Source organism: Diabrotica virgifera, chromosome 1 (assembly GCF_917563875.1).
Source record: "Diabrotica virgifera virgifera chromosome 1, PGI_DIABVI_V3a".
NCBI classification, from domain to species: Eukaryota; Metazoa; Arthropoda; class Insecta; order Coleoptera; family Chrysomelidae; genus Diabrotica; species Diabrotica virgifera.
In genome coordinates this window covers 77,475,446-77,496,005 of record NC_065443.1, presented here as the reverse complement: position 1 = coordinate 77,496,005, position 20,560 = coordinate 77,475,446, and the positions used below count along the sequence as shown (strand labels likewise).

The 20,560-nt window shown below is 33.6% G+C and overlaps 1 protein-coding gene across 1 annotated transcript in view; it reads left to right on the top strand.

The window, feature by feature from the left end:
- Positions 1-20,560, top strand: part of LOC114349406 (uncharacterized) — a 257,935-nt gene that overhangs the window by 217,131 nt on the left and 20,244 nt on the right. The window contains exons 5-6 of the mRNA XM_050657047.1: positions 18,932-19,099; positions 19,981-20,171. Of these exons, the coding sequence (XP_050513004.1) occupies positions 18,932-19,099; positions 19,981-20,171 (359 nt within the window). The remainder of the gene's footprint in view (positions 1-18,931; positions 19,100-19,980; positions 20,172-20,560) is intronic.

Here is a 20,560-nt window from a genome sequence, read left to right as displayed (position 1 = left end):
TTTTATAATTTTATTAATTAATATTGTTAACTGCTCTGTCATTGCTGCTAGTTAGTCAGGATGGATATTAGTTAAATAAAAGTATTTCTTAAAAAAGCTGATTAGAAAACCTATATTGCAGTTAAAAAGTGTATCTACGTCTATGCATTTTTTTATTTGTGGGACGAATACAGAGATGACGCGTTATTTTTTTAGGTGGTATTGCATCGAGGCCAATGCACTGTGTGAATGATCCTGCGCTCATCGTTACTTATAAATAAAAATTTGATAATTGTTTTTAAAGTTTTTTTTCGACAAGCTAAATATTTGACTTCTCAAAACCATCCTCGCTTGTTTACACATGCACTTTGGATCGTCTGAAATTCTTTCAAAGTTATAGGCCAGCAGTTAATTGTATTTTTTTATTTGAAGCTTAACACTAATTTATGGTGTATTTGTAATTAGGCGTATAAGGTAAAATACACATATATTTATGTTGCAATAGATACATATTTTTTGACAACTTTCATAATATAATCTCTTTCCTCTTCCTCTCAGTCTTTATTTCAGCCTTTCTCGATTTTTCTTTAACCATTTCTAAGTTTTGTCATCCTAATGTCTTTGTCTAGAGATTCTACAGAAAAATCTAAAATGTGTAATAAATAATAAACAGAATAAATTTATTAAGCAAACCGGATAATCTCCTCCTCATTCCTTGAGCCCTTGTCAAGGCGTGGTGCTACTTATGTTCCGAAGTAATTTGGAATGATCGGTTTACTTTTTTAATAACCTGTCTTTCAACTGAAGCTCTTCCAGAATTGACAGGTTGGTTCTGTGTTCTTTTCAGGACTTTGATCTTACTTCTATCGAGTTAACTGAGAGTCTATGTATCAGCTGATTACGTAGCAATGGGAAAAATAAGGGTATTGATCAACCTGATTATTTTAAATAATTAAACTATTGCGGTTCGGGCCATTGCTAGTCTACGCTTGATTCCTGAGGATCTATTACCATTGTCGATTATCAGTAAGCCCAAGTATACAAATTTGTTTACTATTTCGAAACTCGCCACTTGGTGTATTTGTAAGGTGTATATTAGATACTCAGAATATATTTTGTATAATACCTAATAGTGATGGTATGAAGCGCTTTCTAGTTTTTTTCTTTGTTTTGAATGCATTTGAATATAGGTACTCCATGTGGTTTATCTTTGGTGGAGTTTTCCTCATACATGTATGTCCATTTGACTGAATTGTAAGCCATTGTGTATAATCCGAAACAGAGCAACATTGGTATATTGTGTTCCCTCGCTGTTTCTATTATTTATCTGATATTAAATATCTGATCACACGTTTCTTTTGCTGGTACGAATCCGCATTGTTCTTCAGCTCTCTCTGGAAGTAGAAAGTTATTTAGCTTTTCATTGATCATTTTGGATTTTGGGGTTGCCTAAGGAATAAGGGCAACGGCTCTGTAACTGCTGCATACGGTTAATGATTGTATTTTATGGATAGGAATAAAGGTTGATTTGCTCCACTTATCAGGCCATTCACCTGTGATCCATATCAAATGGCATACGTATATCCAGTATTTCCTCTATGCCAATCTCGGCTATTGCTATTAGTCTCCGCTAGTATACCGTTCATCACAGTTTTTTGTGTGTTTCCTAGTTGGTTCAGAGCTTTCCCTACTTCCGCTCGTAAACTTATTGTGATTCCATGTTTGTTGTATTCTTGAGGCAGGGCCGTGCCGTGCTATGATGCGGCGAGGTAGTCGCATCAGGCGGCATCACAAGTGGGGAGGCATAATCAGTAAAATAAAAAAAGTTGTCAGATTATGTAAAAACGTCGTCAGAAACTAAAGAAAAAATTAAAAGTTAGAGACAATATAGCTAATGACCAAATAAAAATTTAATGAAATTGCAGAAAATTTTGATATAAGTTCCGAATTTCCAGCTGAAAATGAAATTAGAGACAGGAGATAAAAGCGTTTATTTGACTACGAGAAATATGTGGAGGAGCTGTTAACAGATGAAGCTAAATTTAAATTAACTTTGTTTATCTATACTTTAAACATTGCCGTTAATACTTGTAATTGATCGATTTTCGCTTCTATAGAAACTCATAATAAAAATTTTAAATTTTTATATGATATTTTTAAGTTGAGGGAAATATATGATGAAACACTAGAAAAATATTGTATGATGTTCTTCTAATAGAAGAAATGCGTGATATATTTCAAATGAAACCATACTCCATGAGACCTTTATAGAGGTTTTGAACTATTTGTGCCAAAATGACCTAATTTCTTTATACTCAAATGTAGTTGTAAACTAAGAATTTTATTAACACTCCCTGTCTCAGTGGCTAGTGGGGAAAGAAGTTTTTCAAAATTCAAAACTATTTAAGAAGCTCCATAACACAAACAAAACTAAAAAATTTAGCATTTATTTCAATAGAGCTCTCACTAGCTGCTACACTTGTCTCTCCCAATACCTACACCAATCTTATTGACGAGTTTGCCAAAAATAAAGTCAGAAGGGTAACATTATAATTTTTGTAAATGTTACTTAAGAGCATTACAAAAAATTTGCTTGTAATGCTTTTTAAATGCATTCACTTTTTTTCAAATCCTGAAAAAACTAATATTTTTGAAAAATTTAAACGTAGATTGAAAGATTACATTATTATCGAGGGCCGAACGTCCCTTAGAATAAACAAAAGGTTTCTTTTGAATAAAATATTTGTAATTAAAAATTACACTCAATTTTCTCTTTTTTTTTTCACCCTGTAACTTATTCAAATAATTATAGAGATTTTCAGGGACGTTCGGCGCTCTGTAATAATGTAATCTTTTAGTCTGCATTTAAATTTTTCAAAAATACTAAATAGTTTTCTCAGAATTCGAAAAAAAAATGAATGCATTTAAAAAGCATTGCAAGCAAATTTGGCGCCTACCCTCTTAATGTAGAGTTAATACATATTTTATTTTATTTAAAGTATATTTTGTTTTTAAAATAGAAATTTTCGTTCATCTTGTGTAGTTTTTTTTAATTAAAATAAAAGTTAGGTAAGTTTCAAAAATATTTAAGAGGCGACATTTCGAAAACTTGCATCATACTGAAAAGATGTACCGCACACGGCTCTGTTCTGAGGCATACATCTTCTAGGTGTCTGTGTTCTAGGCAGTCATGTTTACAGGAGAAATTAAGACAATTAAACAGTTCAGTAGCGGATTCTGGGAAAACTATGATATATAGACAGAAAAAAATACATAGTAAGACCATTGGGTAAGAGATATTTGAGAAAGAACATGGTATTGGTATGACTCGCTGTCAAAAAATCAAAAAGCAAGAACGAAAATACTGATTTCTCGTTAACTATATACCTATTGAGTTCTATTGATATTAACTCTACCAACATTTTGAAGGTTTTATTTTTGATATTATGAAAATAACTGTCTTCCTTCATATGCATTTAAACTTTTTGCAGTAATTCGTGTTAAATATTTCGTTTTAAAACTTTTTCTGACCAGGCTATTAGCCTTTATATTTTCGTTAATTGACGCGCAGCTAAAAATTTAACAGTTTATTCTATAGAGGTCAATGCATTTTTAAGACTATTGAAATTAGGCAGGCACCAAATGTTCATGTTTGTTTTATGAGTTAAAAAAGTTGAATGTATTTCTATGGTTAGTCTGTGACTGGTGCATATTCCAAGGCCATGCAGAATTTACATAAAATATTCGTTAATAAAACCGTGAAGATTGTGTTTTGAAAATAATGTCAAGAACAATATTCTTATTAAATTAAGATGCAATGCAGATTGATAATATATAAAATCAACTTTAAATACCATTACATATTATGTATATGTATACAGGGCCGCCGAGAGGGCGGTACAGCCGGTACATTTTACCGGGGCCCGGCGATGTAAGGGACCCGGCGTCGACCAGACTAAAGACGTAATTTTTCCCGTTTTTTTTGCTCTTCACTTTATGCCCATAATGCGTTTAATTAATACACGGCTATATTTAATATTACGAACTTTAATCGATTTTGTTTAAAATTTTAACAGCAATAAATCACAAGAGTCAAATACTTCAGTGCAGTCAGATAAAATTATGGTATGGATATGGAGATTAACAATATATTAGGGCTTTTAGAAGATTTACAAAAAATCAGAAGAATCTATGTTGAAGAATCTAGATTAATTACCAGCAATTATGGAATAAATCCAGAATTTACATGACTCTGACCCAATGTTAAGCTTTTTATGGGTATTCCGAGATGAAGATGAAGACAATATTAAGAAAAAAATTGATATATGTATGGTATGTATGGGGCAAGTTTTATAAAGAAGAATCAGTGAAGAATTGATAGATGAAATTTTTCATTTGAGAGCGATACCTATATGTACAAAGATAATATTGGTGAATCTCAATTTTCTCCAATAGATTTGCTTAATAAAATTAAACATCTCAAATTTGAATCGTTATTTCATTAAGAATATTTTGCACATTACCGGTGACAGTCACAGAAGCAGATAGACCCTTTAGTTTTCTTTTTCGCATAAAAAATTCTATGAGGTAATGATAGCTACAATGAAACAGGATCGGTTAGCTGCCTATAAACTTTGTGAATTGAGAATGATTAAGCAAAACATGCGATTTTAAAAAAAATAGAAACATTTTTGCCAATCGGAAAACTCGAAAAGCACCTGTAATATAAATATTTTCACTATTATAAATATATACCAAAAATCAAAATTCAACAACTTTTATATTTGAAATATTTCTTATTATTTATTATTAATAATTTGTTTTCTACAAAAATAAACAATTTTTTCGCTCTTCACTTTTTGCCAGGGGCCCGCCCTTCACTATTTACCGGTGCCCGCTCATCCCTCTCGGCGGCCCTGTATGTATATAGTGTGTGTTGAAAGTAAGAGGACAGTCGAATATTTCCGCGAAACGAACATCGGATCGAAAAGTTGAAAAACGCGTGTTCAATATTTTTCAAAAATCTTTCGAATGACACCAAAAACTACTCCTCACTCTACTCCCTGTAAGTGGAGTGGTGGGCAACTCTAAAAACGGGAACCCCCATTTTTTTTATTGCAGATTTGAATTCCTTATGCAAAAATAGGTCGTTTATATTTCATTTTATAACATTTTTTCGCGTTATTGATAGTTGGCGCTAGAATCGAAAAAAAAAACAATTTATCCTTATACCATAGGTAAATTTATGGAAACGGTCTAACATCTCGAGAAATACACTTTTAAATGATAATTTCCAGAACAATCGATTTGAAAATTTTTCGCTTTTCGGCCATGGAAGTTAAATTAATATTTGATACATTAGTTAGCTTCTAATTCTCAACAGGGTACCTTTTACTTCTAGAGTACCTCACAATTTAATAATCTAGTGTCATAAATGCTTAAAAATTAAAGACAAAAAGTTATGCGATAAAATAACCGATGCCCTAGACCGGTACTAGAAATTCGCAATTGATGGAATCGATTTATCTCTGGAGGATAAATAAACCTACCAGTTTTCGTTTTTCTAAATAGAAGCGTTCTTTAGTTATTAAAAAAATAATTAGAAGGCGCCATTTTCAAAGAGCTCTAAATCCTTTAAGAAGCATTTTCGGACTGGCTGATTTAGGGTAAATTGTCTTAAAATTATCTGAGGAATCTTCGGTCTTCGTTTTTCAGGAGAGTTTCTGGACACTCAGTATTTATGTATATATTTTTTTATTTAACCTCCCAATTTATTTACAATCTGTAAAACAAGTTACAATAAGTAAATGTTGTGACCACTAGTGTAGGTGACTTGGAGAAAATGATTCATTAATCATTTTCTTTACAAATATTTTACATAGATATAAAATTGTTTGTCTCTGGGAATTACGACACATATAACTAAAATCGCGATGGTAAATCACTAGGTGTATTTCGTCTAAGTTTTCGTCTGACTGGTTGTCTCATCAGGCCTCTGGCTAGTACATTTGGATGTTGTGTCAGTCTGTCTTCGTATTTCTGTGCGAAGTTAGTAATTTCTTCTTTTACTGTTGCAATTTCTAGATCGCGTCTAATAATATTATTTGCAACATACCATGGGGCATTTGTGATTATTCGAAGAACCTTCGACTGGAACCTCTCCAAGATTTCGATATTGGAATTTGATGCAGTACCCCAAAGTTGGATCCCGTAACTCCATATTGGCTTTAAAATTGCTTTGTAGGCAAGTACTTTATTTTTCATCGAAAGTGATGATTTGTGACCAATAAGGCAGTAAAGATTGTGTTATTTGAGACCAAGTTGTTTACGCTTAATAAAAATGTGTGTTCTCCAGTTTAATCTTTGGTCGAGGTGCATTCCAAGGTATTTGACAGTTGCTTGCTGTTTTAGTTGGTGGTTGTTGATATATACAGGCGGGCAGTGACCTTTACGGTTTGTGAAGGTAATATGAACCGACTTTGTTTCATTTGTTTGAAAACTCCACCGTTTTAGCCAAGTTTGTATTTTGATGAGGCTGGTTTGCAGAAGTTGAGAAGCTATCCGTGGGTCCTGATGTACTGACATCACTGCTGTGTCATCTGCATATGTAGCTGTCGTGGTTTGAAAGTTTGTTGGTAAGTCCGCTGTGTACAATAGGTATAACACTGGCCCCAGAACACTGCCCTGTGGGACTCCGGATCCAACTGGAAATAGAGACGTGCGCTCATCTCTATGTTGTACAAAAAAGTAACGGTTATGGAGGTAGGATTTTAAAATTAGGAAGTGAGTGAGAGGAAGCATTTTTTTTAATTTGTATAGAAGGCCTGTGTGCCAGACTTTATCGAATGCTTGCGAGATGTCTAAAAAGGCGGCAGTGCAGTACATTTTGTCTTCCAATGCTCGATTAACAGTTCTGTATATCCTATGAACCTGTTCTATGGTTGCGTGTTGGGATCTGAATCCAAACTGGTGTGCAGGGATTAGTTCTCGATCTGAGAGGAGTGGTTGAATTCTTGAGAGTATCAGTTTTTCTAGAATCTTTGACACTATCGGCAGTAAGCTTACGTATGTATATATAAATAGGTATATATCAGGGGTGGCCAAGCTCCTTGACAGTCCGAGCCATTTTTCAAAATTTGAAATTTTTCGCGAGCCGCAATTAAACAATTATCTAAAAAGTGTATAAAAGGTATTCAATTTTTCTCTTACCGTTTGGATTTCACGAATTTTGAAGTGAAATAAAATGGTTCACATCGTTGTTTCGAATATGCAACTAATTCTACAAGAAGCCTTTACTAATTCAGGATACTTCGATTCTTCATCATTCTTCCAACTTTTTCTGGGATGGCCTATTGATCTTCTATCGCCTCCCAAAAAACACCGTCTATAACACTATGTCTTCCTCTGATCTACCACATGACCTGCCCATCTTATCTTAGCTTTTGTATGTCTGACGATGTTTTCAGTATCACTCTCCTGTCAATTTATATCTTTCAGGACCATTCTGAGGACTTTGCTTTCAAACACCAGCAGCTTATTTATTTTCCAGTAGCTTATTTATTTAATTTGTGACAACATAGGCGATCTTCAACAACTTGTCACTATAATCGGAGAATACAGCAAGAGAATGGAATTAGAGATTAATACCAAAAAGACCAAATTCATGATCATCTCCAGAAACATGGATGCACTTTAAAACTCCACCATAACACTGAATACCAAGTCCATTGAAAAAGTAAGCAAATTTAAATACCTGGGAACGTGGCTTTTGAAGACTGGGCATCGGACACGGAACTAAAAGGTCGCATTGAGCAAGCTCGACAAGCTTTCGTAACATTGAGAAAGGTACTGACCTGTTCAGAGTTCGAGCTTCAACTGAGACTAAGTTTTACTAAGTGCTACGTATGGTCAGTGCTGCTATATGGCGTAGAAAGCTGGACACTTAAAACGAGGGATATAAACAGATTAGAAGCTTTCGAAATGTGGCTTTATCGCCATATCCTAAAGATACCATGGACAGCGAAAGTCACAAATGTAGATGTCCTTAAAAGAATCACCCAATAACGCCAACTTTTCGAAACAATCAAGAAAAAGAAAACTGTGTACCAAGGTCGCACCATGAGAAATGAAAAATACCAGTTCCTCCAACTTATAATCGAGGGTAAAATTTAAGGCAAGAGAGAATGGGACGCAAGAAAATGTCCTGGCTCCGAAATATGAGGCAATGGACAGGGATTAACGACAATCAATATCTGATACATTTTTCAAGAAACAGAGAGTTAATGAAAAATGCGATCGCTAACATCCATTACCGGATTTGCATCTGAAAAAGATTTATTTACCACTAATGTAGAGTCCAAGTTTCACTTCCATATTTAACAATTTAGTCTGAATTTAAATTGTTTTTTAGCAGCTTAGATCTTAGTAATGATGATAGGGAGCATAATGCTCTATTACACTCAGCTATCCTAGCTAAGACCTCTTTTTATAATGTGATTGTCATCTGTGATTACCGTTTCTAGATATTTAAACTCTTTTACTACTTCGAAGTTGTGGTCATTAATAGTTATGTTCTACCAAACTCTTGATCTTAGATTTTTGGTTACTAGCATGTATTTCGTGTTCTCTTCATTAATTCGAAGGCCCAGACTACCTGTTTCTTCCTCTAGTTGTGATAACACCTCTCTCACGTCTCTTGTAGAATGACCGACTGCACCTATATCAACAGCAAAGGCCAACAATAGTTTTGATCCTCGATTTGCAAATCCTCCTGTCAGCTCAGATGATATTTTACTTATTAGGTATTCTAAGGCCAAACTGAATAGCAACAGTGATAAAGGGTCTCCTTGGCCTGATGTAACGCTTAGTCTTTTATATTTGTTGCCACATTTTGAAAAAAAAAATTAAAAGTAATTCAAAGATATGTATTGAGAGCCACAAATAATCCTTCAAAGGCTCGCGAGCCACACAGTTTGGCCACACAGTTTGGCCACCCCTGGTATATATTATATACAATGTGCGTCAGAGAAAGCGGACCACTCACAAAATGGGTCATTTTACCTGTATGGAAGCCAATGGTGAATATAAAATTCTTAATTGTATGTAAAAAAATGCGCCAAAAAACTATCTCTTAAAACCTACCAAACTTCATTGTCATATCTTAACCTATTTTATAGCAATAAAAAATTGTCAGTTTGTGAGAAAAAATTATTCAATATCCCGTATCTCGGAAATGAAACATTTGCGGACATGTCTTTATAAAGCAAACGGTCATTACTTTTCCATGCAGTATTTCAACACCCTGTATTGATGAAGAACATGGCTAGTGTTAGAGTACCTAACTTTTTTATTATCCAACATAAGCGAATGAATCAAAAAACAGAATGTTAAGAAAACCTGAAATGGGTTTTAGTTTCAGTATTTTATAAATGCTAGAATATTTCACATTGTGTGGTGAACTTTGAGAAAAAATACAGTTTTATTGGTTCACTCGGTATACAATGACAATTGACCTATTTAGCAACAATAGTGTTAAAGCGATATTGTTAAATAATAAGGCTATAACATATTAAAAAATCAATTAAATCAGACAAGAGGTTTGGGAAATTCGAGACATCAAAAATGACCCATTTGGTGGGTGGTCCAAAAAAGCCCAAACCAATATATAAAAGCTATATTAAGAAATACAGTAGAGCGTCGATTATCCGAACTAATTGGGGGACAGGGGTGTTCGGATAATCGATTTTTTCGGATAATCGAACTGCATTGATATGGCAATACTATTTATCCATAGGCGAATGAAAGCCTTATTTATATCTTTAGTGACAAATAGGATAGAAATTAAACAAAAAAGTACTGCATTTGCAACAAAATGAAGATTTTTTAAACATTAAAAAATCTTTAATTTTGTTCTGCCGAATCAATTCTACCTGTTTACGAGCGGCTGGGTTACGTGTTTTTTAACCAAGTGTTTAAAATTTGATTTTCGGTGTCAGTTTGTCATCACAAACTACATATATGCAACAAAGCTAAAACTCCCTGGACTCTAGGGAGGAGGAATAGGTTCTCCCCGGGATCTCTTTTGAGTTAACCGTTTATATACAGCATCATCTAAATCCGTGTTTAACCCGCGAGTAGTCACGCCGTTAGATAGAATCTCACATTTATCCTTCTTCGCGATAACTTGATGAACATTTTTGCAATTTTTAAAAAATTTCGTAAGTGCCTCGAGGAAGGGTGTAGTAATGCGTAGGATTTTTTTTATTTTTTTTTCTTCTTCTTCTTTTTGTGGAATTTATGGCTTTGGAGAGAGCCAATTAGCTTTAATAATTGTTAGAAATAATATTTCTAACATAACAAGTAAATAAAAATACTATAAAATAAAAATTTGTTGTAAATTCGTATTTAAATTCGTATTGTGAGATGAATCTAACACGCGACTATTCACGTTACAGAAGTGAGCGCGACTACTCCCGGGTTAAGGCAAGTTTTATCGTATTATGATTTGTGGATCCATCAGAAGAACTAAGCCGGAACATAAAGTTACTTATGTCAGTCTTTTGTTTTTTATCCGTCTTACTTACCTACCAATTTTATATTCATTGGATAAATTTGTTGTAGATTCACCTCCTTCTAACTGTTTGTTAATCTCGTGTTTATTTTTCATAGAAAGGACAATACGCTTACGTTTAGGCATTTTCAATCGAGTTTTTACATGACCAGTCGAGAGTTCGGATAAGCGGTCGTTCGGTTGATCGACGTTCGGATAATCGACGCTCTACTGTATATATGTTAGGAATCACCCGTGTTGAGCTGCCCCCCCCCACTTGCAAAAATTAAAAAACAAATAGCCCTGATTTATGAGCTATTTATGAGCTCTCATATTCCGCAAACTAAAAATTTTGAGCTCGTTCCACTGAGCAGGAATTTAATACCCTAGTGGGGGGGGGGGGCTGAGTCAGCCCCCCCACTACTTAAAACTAGGAATATTGAATCGGTTTTTGCGGCAGAATTACGAGCTATTTATGAGCTCTTCAAATTATATAGTTTCGATTTTTGAGCTCATCCCCTTCACCCCCAAACAACCCTTTAATTGATTTAACTTAAGAGAAAGATGCTGAGAAAACTTAAAATATATCGTATTGCGGATATAATTCATATAGCTTATATACTCTAAGAAGAAACTATTAAATCAAGAGCATTTCGATTATTGAGCTACAACCCCTTCGCCAGAAAACCACCCTATCTTCCCGGCTTAAAAGAAAGTTGTACTTAAAATGCGTTAAACTAATTATTTGGCGACTACATATCATTTAATAATTTATAAGCTTCCAAATTACGCGCATTTAGATCAGTAAATTGCAATTTATTTTGTATAGTGCAGTCACTGAAGGTAAAAATCAACGATTACCTTCAATTTCGGTGAACCTTCATCGATTTTCACGAAAATTGGTCAGTGGTTAGAGGATACGTCAAGAAACAAAGGTGACATGGTAACACCTTGCGACTTTACCCTGAGGGTGGATACCGCCCCTTCTCGGGGGTGAAAATTATTTTATAAAAAATAACTGCACAAATCAATAAAAGAACAAATTAAAAGCAAAATTTATTATATAAAGTTAATAAAATAAGTCAATACTTTTTAAGTTATTAAAGATCAAAGATTTTATTTATTTGTGAAAAAAATGCAGGTTTTGAAGAGGTTTTTTGTAAATCACTGAAAAATTGTAAGTTTTTACAAAAAAGTTAATAGTAGTTTAATTCGTATAGCTTAGATTCTAAGAATAAACTCTAAAATCACGCGCCTTTCGATTATTGAACTACAACCCCTTCGCAAGAAAACCATCCCATATTCCCGGCTTAAGAGAGGGTTGTACTTAAAATAATTTAAATTAATTATTTGTCGACTATATATTGTTTAATAATTTATGAGCTCGCAAAATATACGCATCTCAATTATTGAATTGCCATTTTCTTTCTATAGTGCAGTCACTGAAGGTAAAAATCAACTATGACCTTCGATTTCGGTAAATCTCCATTCATTTTCACGAAAATTGGTGAGCGGATTTTGATACTATCAACTTTTTCTGGATCTTATTTTTCATAGGTATTTCTAAGTACTTTGACAAGTATTTAGTACCTAATTGTTATAAAATGCATCTCTTTCCCGTTATTTAAGCTCGAACCCTTAGATTTGAACAGTCGCGAAAAAAAATATATATTTAATTACCAATAACTTACTTTAAATTAACATTAAAGGGTTTTTCAAGTAAGCAATTTATTATATTTTTTATTAGCTTCAATTTTAGTGATGAAAACTTTTTTGTAAAAACTTACAGTTTTTGAGTCATTTATGAAAAATCGCTCTAAAGCATGCATTTTCTTTCCAAAAATTAAAATATTTGATCTTTAATAACTCAAAAAGTATTGATTTATTTTAATCACATTATATAACAAATTTTGCTTACAATTTGTCCCTCTCTCGATTTGTGGGGTTATTTTTCATAAAGTAATTTTCACTCCCGAGAAGGAGTGACATATACCCCAGGCTAAAACCCCAAGTTGTTATTGTCAATTCGTGAAAATAAATGGAGATTTACCGAAATCGAAGGTAATAGTTGATTTTTACCTTCAGTGACTGCACTATAGAAAGAAAATGGCAATTCAATAATTGAGATGCGTATATTTTGCAAGCTCATAAATTATTAAACGATATGTAGTCGCCAAATAATTAATTTAAATTATTTTAAGAACAACTCTCTCTTAAGCCGGGAATATGGGGTCGTTTTCTTGCGAAGGGGTTGTAGTTCTATAATCGAAAGGCGCGTGATTTAAGAGTTTATTCTTAGAATATAAGCTATACGAATTAAACTACTATTAACTTTTTTGTAAAAACTTAAAGTTTTTCAGTGATTTACAAAAAGCCTTTTCAAAACATGCATTTTTTTCACAAATAATTAAAATATTTGATCTTTAATAACTTAAAAAGTATTGACTTATTTTATTAACTTTATATAATAAATTTTGCTTTTAATTTGTTCTTTTATTGATTTGTGCATTTATTTTTTATAAAATAATTTTCACCCCCGAGAAGGGGCGGTATCCACCCTCAGGGTAAAGGCGCAAGGTGGTACCTTTGTTTCTTGACGTATCCTCTAACTACTGACCAATTTTCGTGAAAATCGATAAAGGTTCACCGAAATTGAAGGTAATCGTTGATTTTTACCTTCAGTGACTGCACTATACAAAATAAATTGCAAGTTACTGATCTAAATGAGCCTAATTTGGGAGCTTATATATTATTAAATGATATGTAGTCGCCAAATAATTAATTTAATGCATTTTAAGTACAACTTTCTCTTAAGCCGGGAAGATAGGGTGGTTTTCTTGCGAAGGGGTTGTAGCTCAATAATCTAAATGCTCTTGATTTAATAGTTTATTCTTAGAGTATATAAGCTATATGAATTATATCCGCAATAGGATATATTTTAAGTTTTCTCAGCATCTTTCTCTTAAGTTAAATCAATTAAAGGGTTGTTTGGGGGTGAAGGGGATGAGCTCAAAAATCGAAACTATATAATTTGAAGAGCTCATAAATAGCTCGTAATTCTGCCGCAAAAACCGATTCAATATTCCTATTTTTAAGTACTCAGCCCCCCCCACTAGGGTATTAAATTCCTGCTCAGTGGAACGAGCTCAAAATTTTTAGTTTGCGGAATATGAGAGCTCATAAATAGCTCATAAATCAGGGCTATTTGTTTTTTAATTTTTGCAAGTGGGGGGGGGGGCAGCTCAACACGGGTTTAGGAATCTTATGAAATATGCAGACAATCAAAACTGAAAAAAGATTGGTTCAGGATAACACAAGAGAGTAAGCGAAAAGGAAACATCTTATATTAATATAACAAAAAATAAAAAGAATCGCAGACATGGATGAAAGGGACGGAACAACTCCACAATACTAGAAAAATATTTTTGAGCAGAAAACGGGTCTTCAAAATCCCCTTTAAAAAGAACATAGTATGGTAAAAGTGTATACAGAAGAAAAGAGATAAAAATAAATAATTAATTAATAAGAAAACAAAATCGCTAAATGAAGGAAAAAATAATAAGGCAGGATTAGAAAAGAAGAAGAAAGGAGAAATATTACGAAAGGGGGGAAGTAATACCACGAGGCACAAAAAAAAATGATTAAAAGAAAAAGAAAATAGGTAGCAAAAAGCACTATATTGGCAAATATAGAAGAAATGAAAGCAAAATGTAAAAATAATTCAGAAGAAGAATAAAAATAAAATTATAAAATAAAAAAAATAATTAGTGGTAAAAATATCTTTACCTTTACCTACCATTAAATGTCAGCAGAATACTTTTTTTTTTAAATGAATGCAATAGTTAAATTGCAGTATCATCCTGTATTTATTAGAAGAATTTTGCCCTTTAGCGATTATTATGATTAAAAATGGCAAATTGCAGCTGTGCGTGATAATGGGGATTTTTAAAGTAATTTTCTTTGACCATTTCGTTGGGTTTTCAAATGGTCACTCACCCTGGGCTACCCAATTTCATAATGTGGTGAGTTTCGCAGAATAATGAGAAATTTCTGAGGATTTTGGTCGAACATATGGTTACAAACATACGGATTCGCAAAGTTTGTTTTAGGTCTTGGTCATTATAATTTTAAAGATCGTATGATGTTATGTAATACTTTTTTGTTTTTGAGACCATTTATTACTTGCTACAGGGGTGGTAGGCTAAATCCTTACAAAACGATCACGTGTATATCCCAATGGTTTAAGCTTACACACATAATTTAAAAATAGAAATTGGGTCCACTGGTGGTAAAGCTGGGAAAGTGCAAAATTGTATTTAACTAGGCAGAGAAAGACTACAAAAAATAATTTAAAGGTTCATAACAGGATGCTGTGAGCCGATGTTGAAACCGAAAGTCTCTCTGAATAAAATAAGAATAAAATCTGTTTTTATATTTTACTATGAATACCTATATTTCAGTTTTTAGATCCGATGTTCATTTCGCGAAATATTCGCTTTATTTTGTGAAACTTTGAAACTCGCCCATTTCCGTACGCCCGCTCAAATAGTCAGATTTTTTAAATATGCACTGTTCTTCAAGTATTCAACTTACTTTGTCCCAATCTGACGTTTTTAAGTTTTTCTAAGGATATATTCTTTTACGAACTATCCCCAATGTACCACCCTGTATTATGTGTCCATATAATAATATGGTAGTATTATGTACTCGTACAGGGTACAAGATTTCTCACCATGTTATTTTCTGACGCGCTCGAGTAACACACAAAATCCTCGCTTGGGCTCTCCTACCATTACTTTCAAAGCTTCATGCGAGTAGCTGCTTAAACATTTTTCTGAAGCATTTTTCTTGTGGCATACTAATACAATTTACTATTTTTACTAGGAATTAGTGACGATTTTAGTTTAAAATATGTTTAGTTTGACGTTTTGATTTTGGCAATGGAATAAGACAGGATTCACTAGTCCTTATGCTCTTCAATTTAATCATGGACGAAATCATAAAAAGCATCAATAAAGGAAACTGGACAAATATTTTTTTCCATTTTAATAGAGATGAGTGAGCCGACATTCATGGTGACACTTATTAAAAAATCTGTACCGAATAAAATATGGCAACAGTACCACTATTAGATCAAAGGTTCTTAAACTAATTCAGAGCAGAGAGAAGGGATTGACAAGGATGCATTTTATCACGTGACTTATTCAATTTTTATGGTGAACGTGTCATGAGGAAATCTTTAGAAGGATGGGTAGGTGGAGTAACGGTGGATGGTAGATAAATTTTCAGTTTTTGCTGATGACACTACATTTATAACAGTAAATGAACAAAAAATGCTACATCTCCTGTAAAGAGTTGAGTTGGAATTAATTGAAGGTGGTCATAAATTAATAAAGACGAGACGAATGTAATGGTCTTCTTCTTCTTCTTCTTCTTCTTCTTTTTTTTTTGTGTTGACATGACTGTCTCTCTTTTTCAATGTGCCTTTAGTAAGTTGTCATTTCATTGTGTTCGTGGTATTCAATCTGATCGTCTTCCTATTGGGGAACCATGTCTCGCCGTCTCTACCACTCTGTTTGATGTCATTCAGCTTAATGTGGCTGTTCCATTTTAGTCTTCTGTTTTATACCCATTTATTAATGTTATCCACCATTTCCGTCGTATATCTAGCTGTATTCCATAGTGTTTTACCATCGATTTTTCGAAGCGTTTTCATCTCTGCTGCTTCTAGCATTTTTTTGTTTATTCTGTATCAGGTCGTGTTTCTTCCGTATGTCATTATTGGTCTGATGGCTGTTTTGTGCCTCCTGCCTTTCACTTCTTTTCCGGTATTTTTATTTCTCCATATTGTTTCAGTCATGCAACCTGCGGCTCTGTTTGCTTTATTTACTTTATCTCCAGCATAAATATTTAAACTCCATGACTTGCTCTATTATTTGACCCCCCAGGTCTAATTTACATCGTATTAGATTTGCTATTATGCAACTGGCCTTTTTTGGGGAAAATCAACATGTTAAATTTTCTAGTAGTTACATATATTGAATGGTGCAGCATAAATTGTAAATTACCTTCACGTTGAGAGATTAGTATTGCATTGTCTTCATAGCAGATTATTTTAAGTTATTTTTGTGTCCCTTTTTAGTTCTTACTTTTTTTTACTATTTCATCCATGATTAAGTTGAACAATTGAGGACTCAGGGAGTCACCCTGTCTTATCCCATTGTCAGCTTCAATTGGATTAGTTAGTTCTTTTTCCACTTTTACTTTTATTGTGTTGTTCTGGTAGATATTTTCGATCGTATGTGATGGTGACATATTCAACACTATTCAACCGAGTAACCACCTGCAAAAATACCATATAGTGAAGAGCTTTAACTATCACGGATCTAGTATAACTAACGATGACATCTCCATAGTAAAAGTTTGGAGACTCATCAAAGCAACATTTTCAATCTTAACGAAGTTGACATCAAAAAGACTGTCCACAATATGTCTGCAGCGAATTCGACAGATTTTTGGTCAGGTGATTCGCAGAGGTGACAATAATTTAGAGAGACTAATTGTTTCTGGAAACGTTTCTGGTAGAATACTGAGAGAACCGTCACCAACCAGATGGTTAAACCAAATTTAGAATTCACAGAACCACTCATTTTGCGAAAGCCTTAGAGCAGCTGATGCTAAAGAGCAATGGAGAAAATTGGTTATGAGTATTGCAGGAAATAATGATACTGAGTAAATTGGAAACAACACGAGACAAAGAGAGAAAAAAAGTGAGGAAGAATATCACTCATTCTAACAACTGCTAATACGTGCTCTTTCATTTCCCTCTCAGCAATTCCTTTTTTAATCTTAGGTACAAATTCTTTATCGTAGCACCCTACGATTAAATGATCCGAGTGATTCTTGTACCTCTTCAAATAATTATGATTTGTAAGATGTCGTTTAACAATTACAGCCTTATTAATAAACACGGACTAACGCCCGACTAACTTTAGTCCGAGGACTAAGTCAATACCATTCATTTTCCCTATTAATAAACAGCGACTAACGATGGACTAAGCTAAACCCTCTCTAGTCTCGGACTAAAATTTAATCCGAGGTAATAGCAGGTTTAAACCGAGACTAACTTGACGTTTTGTATTCATAACCTTACAAACTTGCTAAATACATTCGGTATTTGCTTTTGCTTGCTTTTATAATATATAATAACATTATTATGTTATTATTGATAATGGAGAGAGATTATTTTATTAATGATTTAAGATAATTAATAGACGAATTAAATGAGGATAGAAATCAGCGGAACGATATTCCTCTTGTGAGTCACATCAAAATATACAAAATTATAAAAAAACTCTTTAGTTTAGAGGAATTAGAAGGTAAATTTAAAGTCAAATACCAATTTTTAAAAGGTACAGCAGTTAACATGAAATACATATAAAACAATAATACAATAATTATATAAAATATAAAACAGCAGGTAGCACCTTCTCAGAACGAACTCCAACAAAAATTAACTAAAATTTATGCAGAAATGGCACTGAACAGCTGTTCGGTTTAGAGGAAAGAGAGGTTAAATCCTCTATATTTTCTTCTTTTCGCAAAATTCTCTCCATTTCTCTTCTTTTTCGCAAGGGTTGCCAACATAAATTTGTTGTAACTAGGACTAAGGAAGGTTTAGTTAGTCCGAGCTTAGTCCGTGTTTATTAATGACAATCTTAAAATGAAGTTAGTACTCGCTTATTCTCGGACTAAGTAGTCCGAGACTAACGTCGGACTAAGCAATTTTTATTAATAAGGCTGTTAGGGTATAATCCATTTGGTTTATGGTGCTTCTATATGTTATTATTGATATTGATTTGTGAATATTCTTGTAAATATAATAGATAAAAAGAGTAAATATATAATAAAAATAGTAATTATTTATTTTGACATTATTTAAAAATGAAGACTTGCCGACTGAATAATATTTATGGACAACCCCCTCTGTGGCTCAGTGGTAAGAGCGCCTACCTTTGGATCGAAAGGTCCGAATGGTCATGAGTTCGAATTTCACCAGGATCAGAAATGTTTCGTTTATTATAAATTAATAAATGAAAATAGTTTCTGTCCTTGTGGGATCGGTACTCACCGGAAGGACAGCAGACGTTCGGATACAATTAGCGTCTCTTTGCAAAGCCAATGACGTCGACTTTACAAAGTAACAAGACACTTACTCAACACACACACTACACATGATACTAGGTACCTACAACTGCTAAAATTCACCGTACCTACCATGCCAATGGCCATTAGTTGTCGAGGCATGAGCTAAATAAAAAAATATTTATGGACATCTATTAAGAATATATCAACCTTAACTGAATACTAACCATACTAATATTTACAATTTTTTTATTTTAGAATCTAAACGACACTCACCTATCCGTAAATCTAGAAGACTTAGAAGTAGTTAATGGAGTTGAAATGAACACCCAAGTAAGAAGCAATAACCATTCGAACACCAACGGCAGCATCATAACTATGACGCTAAAAAATAATCATCTCATTGTTGAAACTGAAGAACGAAATGTAAGTAAAATTTCCACCAAAAGATATGTATCTTATTCTTCCAGTGCCGTCTTCACTAACGAAGGTTGGCTATAACCATTACAAATTCGTGTCTATCTTCTGCTTTCCTTAAATAGTATCTGTGTTTACTCCGGTCCAGTCGAGAATGTTTTTCATCCAGGATATTTTGTCTTCTAGCAGTACCTCCTTTTCCTTCGACTTTGCCCTTCATAAACACCTGTAACAACTATGCAGTTGGAACAAATATGCTGTTTTTATCCTTTTACTGGTGGTCAAAAGTTATCTGTCTCTTTCCTATTCTGTGCATCACCATTTCGTGAGTAATGAGATCGGTCCATGGCATTTTCAAAATTCTCCTAAAAAGATCTCAAAAGTTTCCAGCTTTCTCATTAAGTCAAGATTTACAGTCCAAGCTTCGGTACCATAAAGAAGAATAGAGTGGGTATAACATTTTACCATCCGATATCGGATTTGGAGATTAAGTCTGAGACTCAGAAATTTCCTCATCTTCAAAAAGACTGCTCTTGATTGCTCCATTCTTGATCAAATTTCTGATTTCAGATTTATATCTTCCGTAACCCAGTATTTCATTTTGTCAACTTGTTTAATATCTTCACTTTTTATCTGGATCCTTGTTATGACTTTACCTCTCTTACTTATAATCATGGTTTTTGTTTTCTTTATGTTAATTGTTAAACCAAACTGTTTCCCAGTATCACAAATTGTGTTTAGTAGCGTCTGCAGTCTTTCTTATTTTCAGCAATGCTATTTATATCTTCACCAATTATCTTGATCTCTTCTGCACAGTTTTCAAGTGCTTGAGTAAATAACTCATCGTTATAGCGAATTAAGATATATATAAATAGATGCAATTTTTGTAGGACCTGCAAGAAGACAGTAGAGAAACTACTATGCGATATTCTCCCAGTGCCAGAGATGGTGTCTTCGTTGTAGAAGTACAGCAAGGTGTGAGAAGAAGCCCTGGATCTGGAGAACAAACGTCTTGTGTTGATCCCGAGGTGTCTGTATCAGTAGGTGACCAGTGTGCGCTGGTGCACAATCCTCCAGATAAGTAAGGAATTATTGTGGAAAGTATGACAAAAGTAATGCAATTTTATACATTCCATTCAATATCTCCCGCACACGATATTATACAGTAAGGTGGAAATGTATAGAATAAATTCGATATTTCGTAAGACGACGAATTTAAGGAAAAATGCCGAAACAGGTCGATTTTTAATGTTTGTTATAATTTGTTGGCGTATATATCAAACTACAAACAAGGAAATAAGACGAAGAACAGAAGTGACAGATGCCATAGAAAGAATTATGACCCTAAAGTGGAATTGGGCTAGACACATAGCTAGAATGTCGGATAATAGATGAACACAGCGAATAATACACTGGAGAGCAAGAGAAGCAGCAAATCGAAGTAGAGATTGTCCGCCAACAAGATGGCCT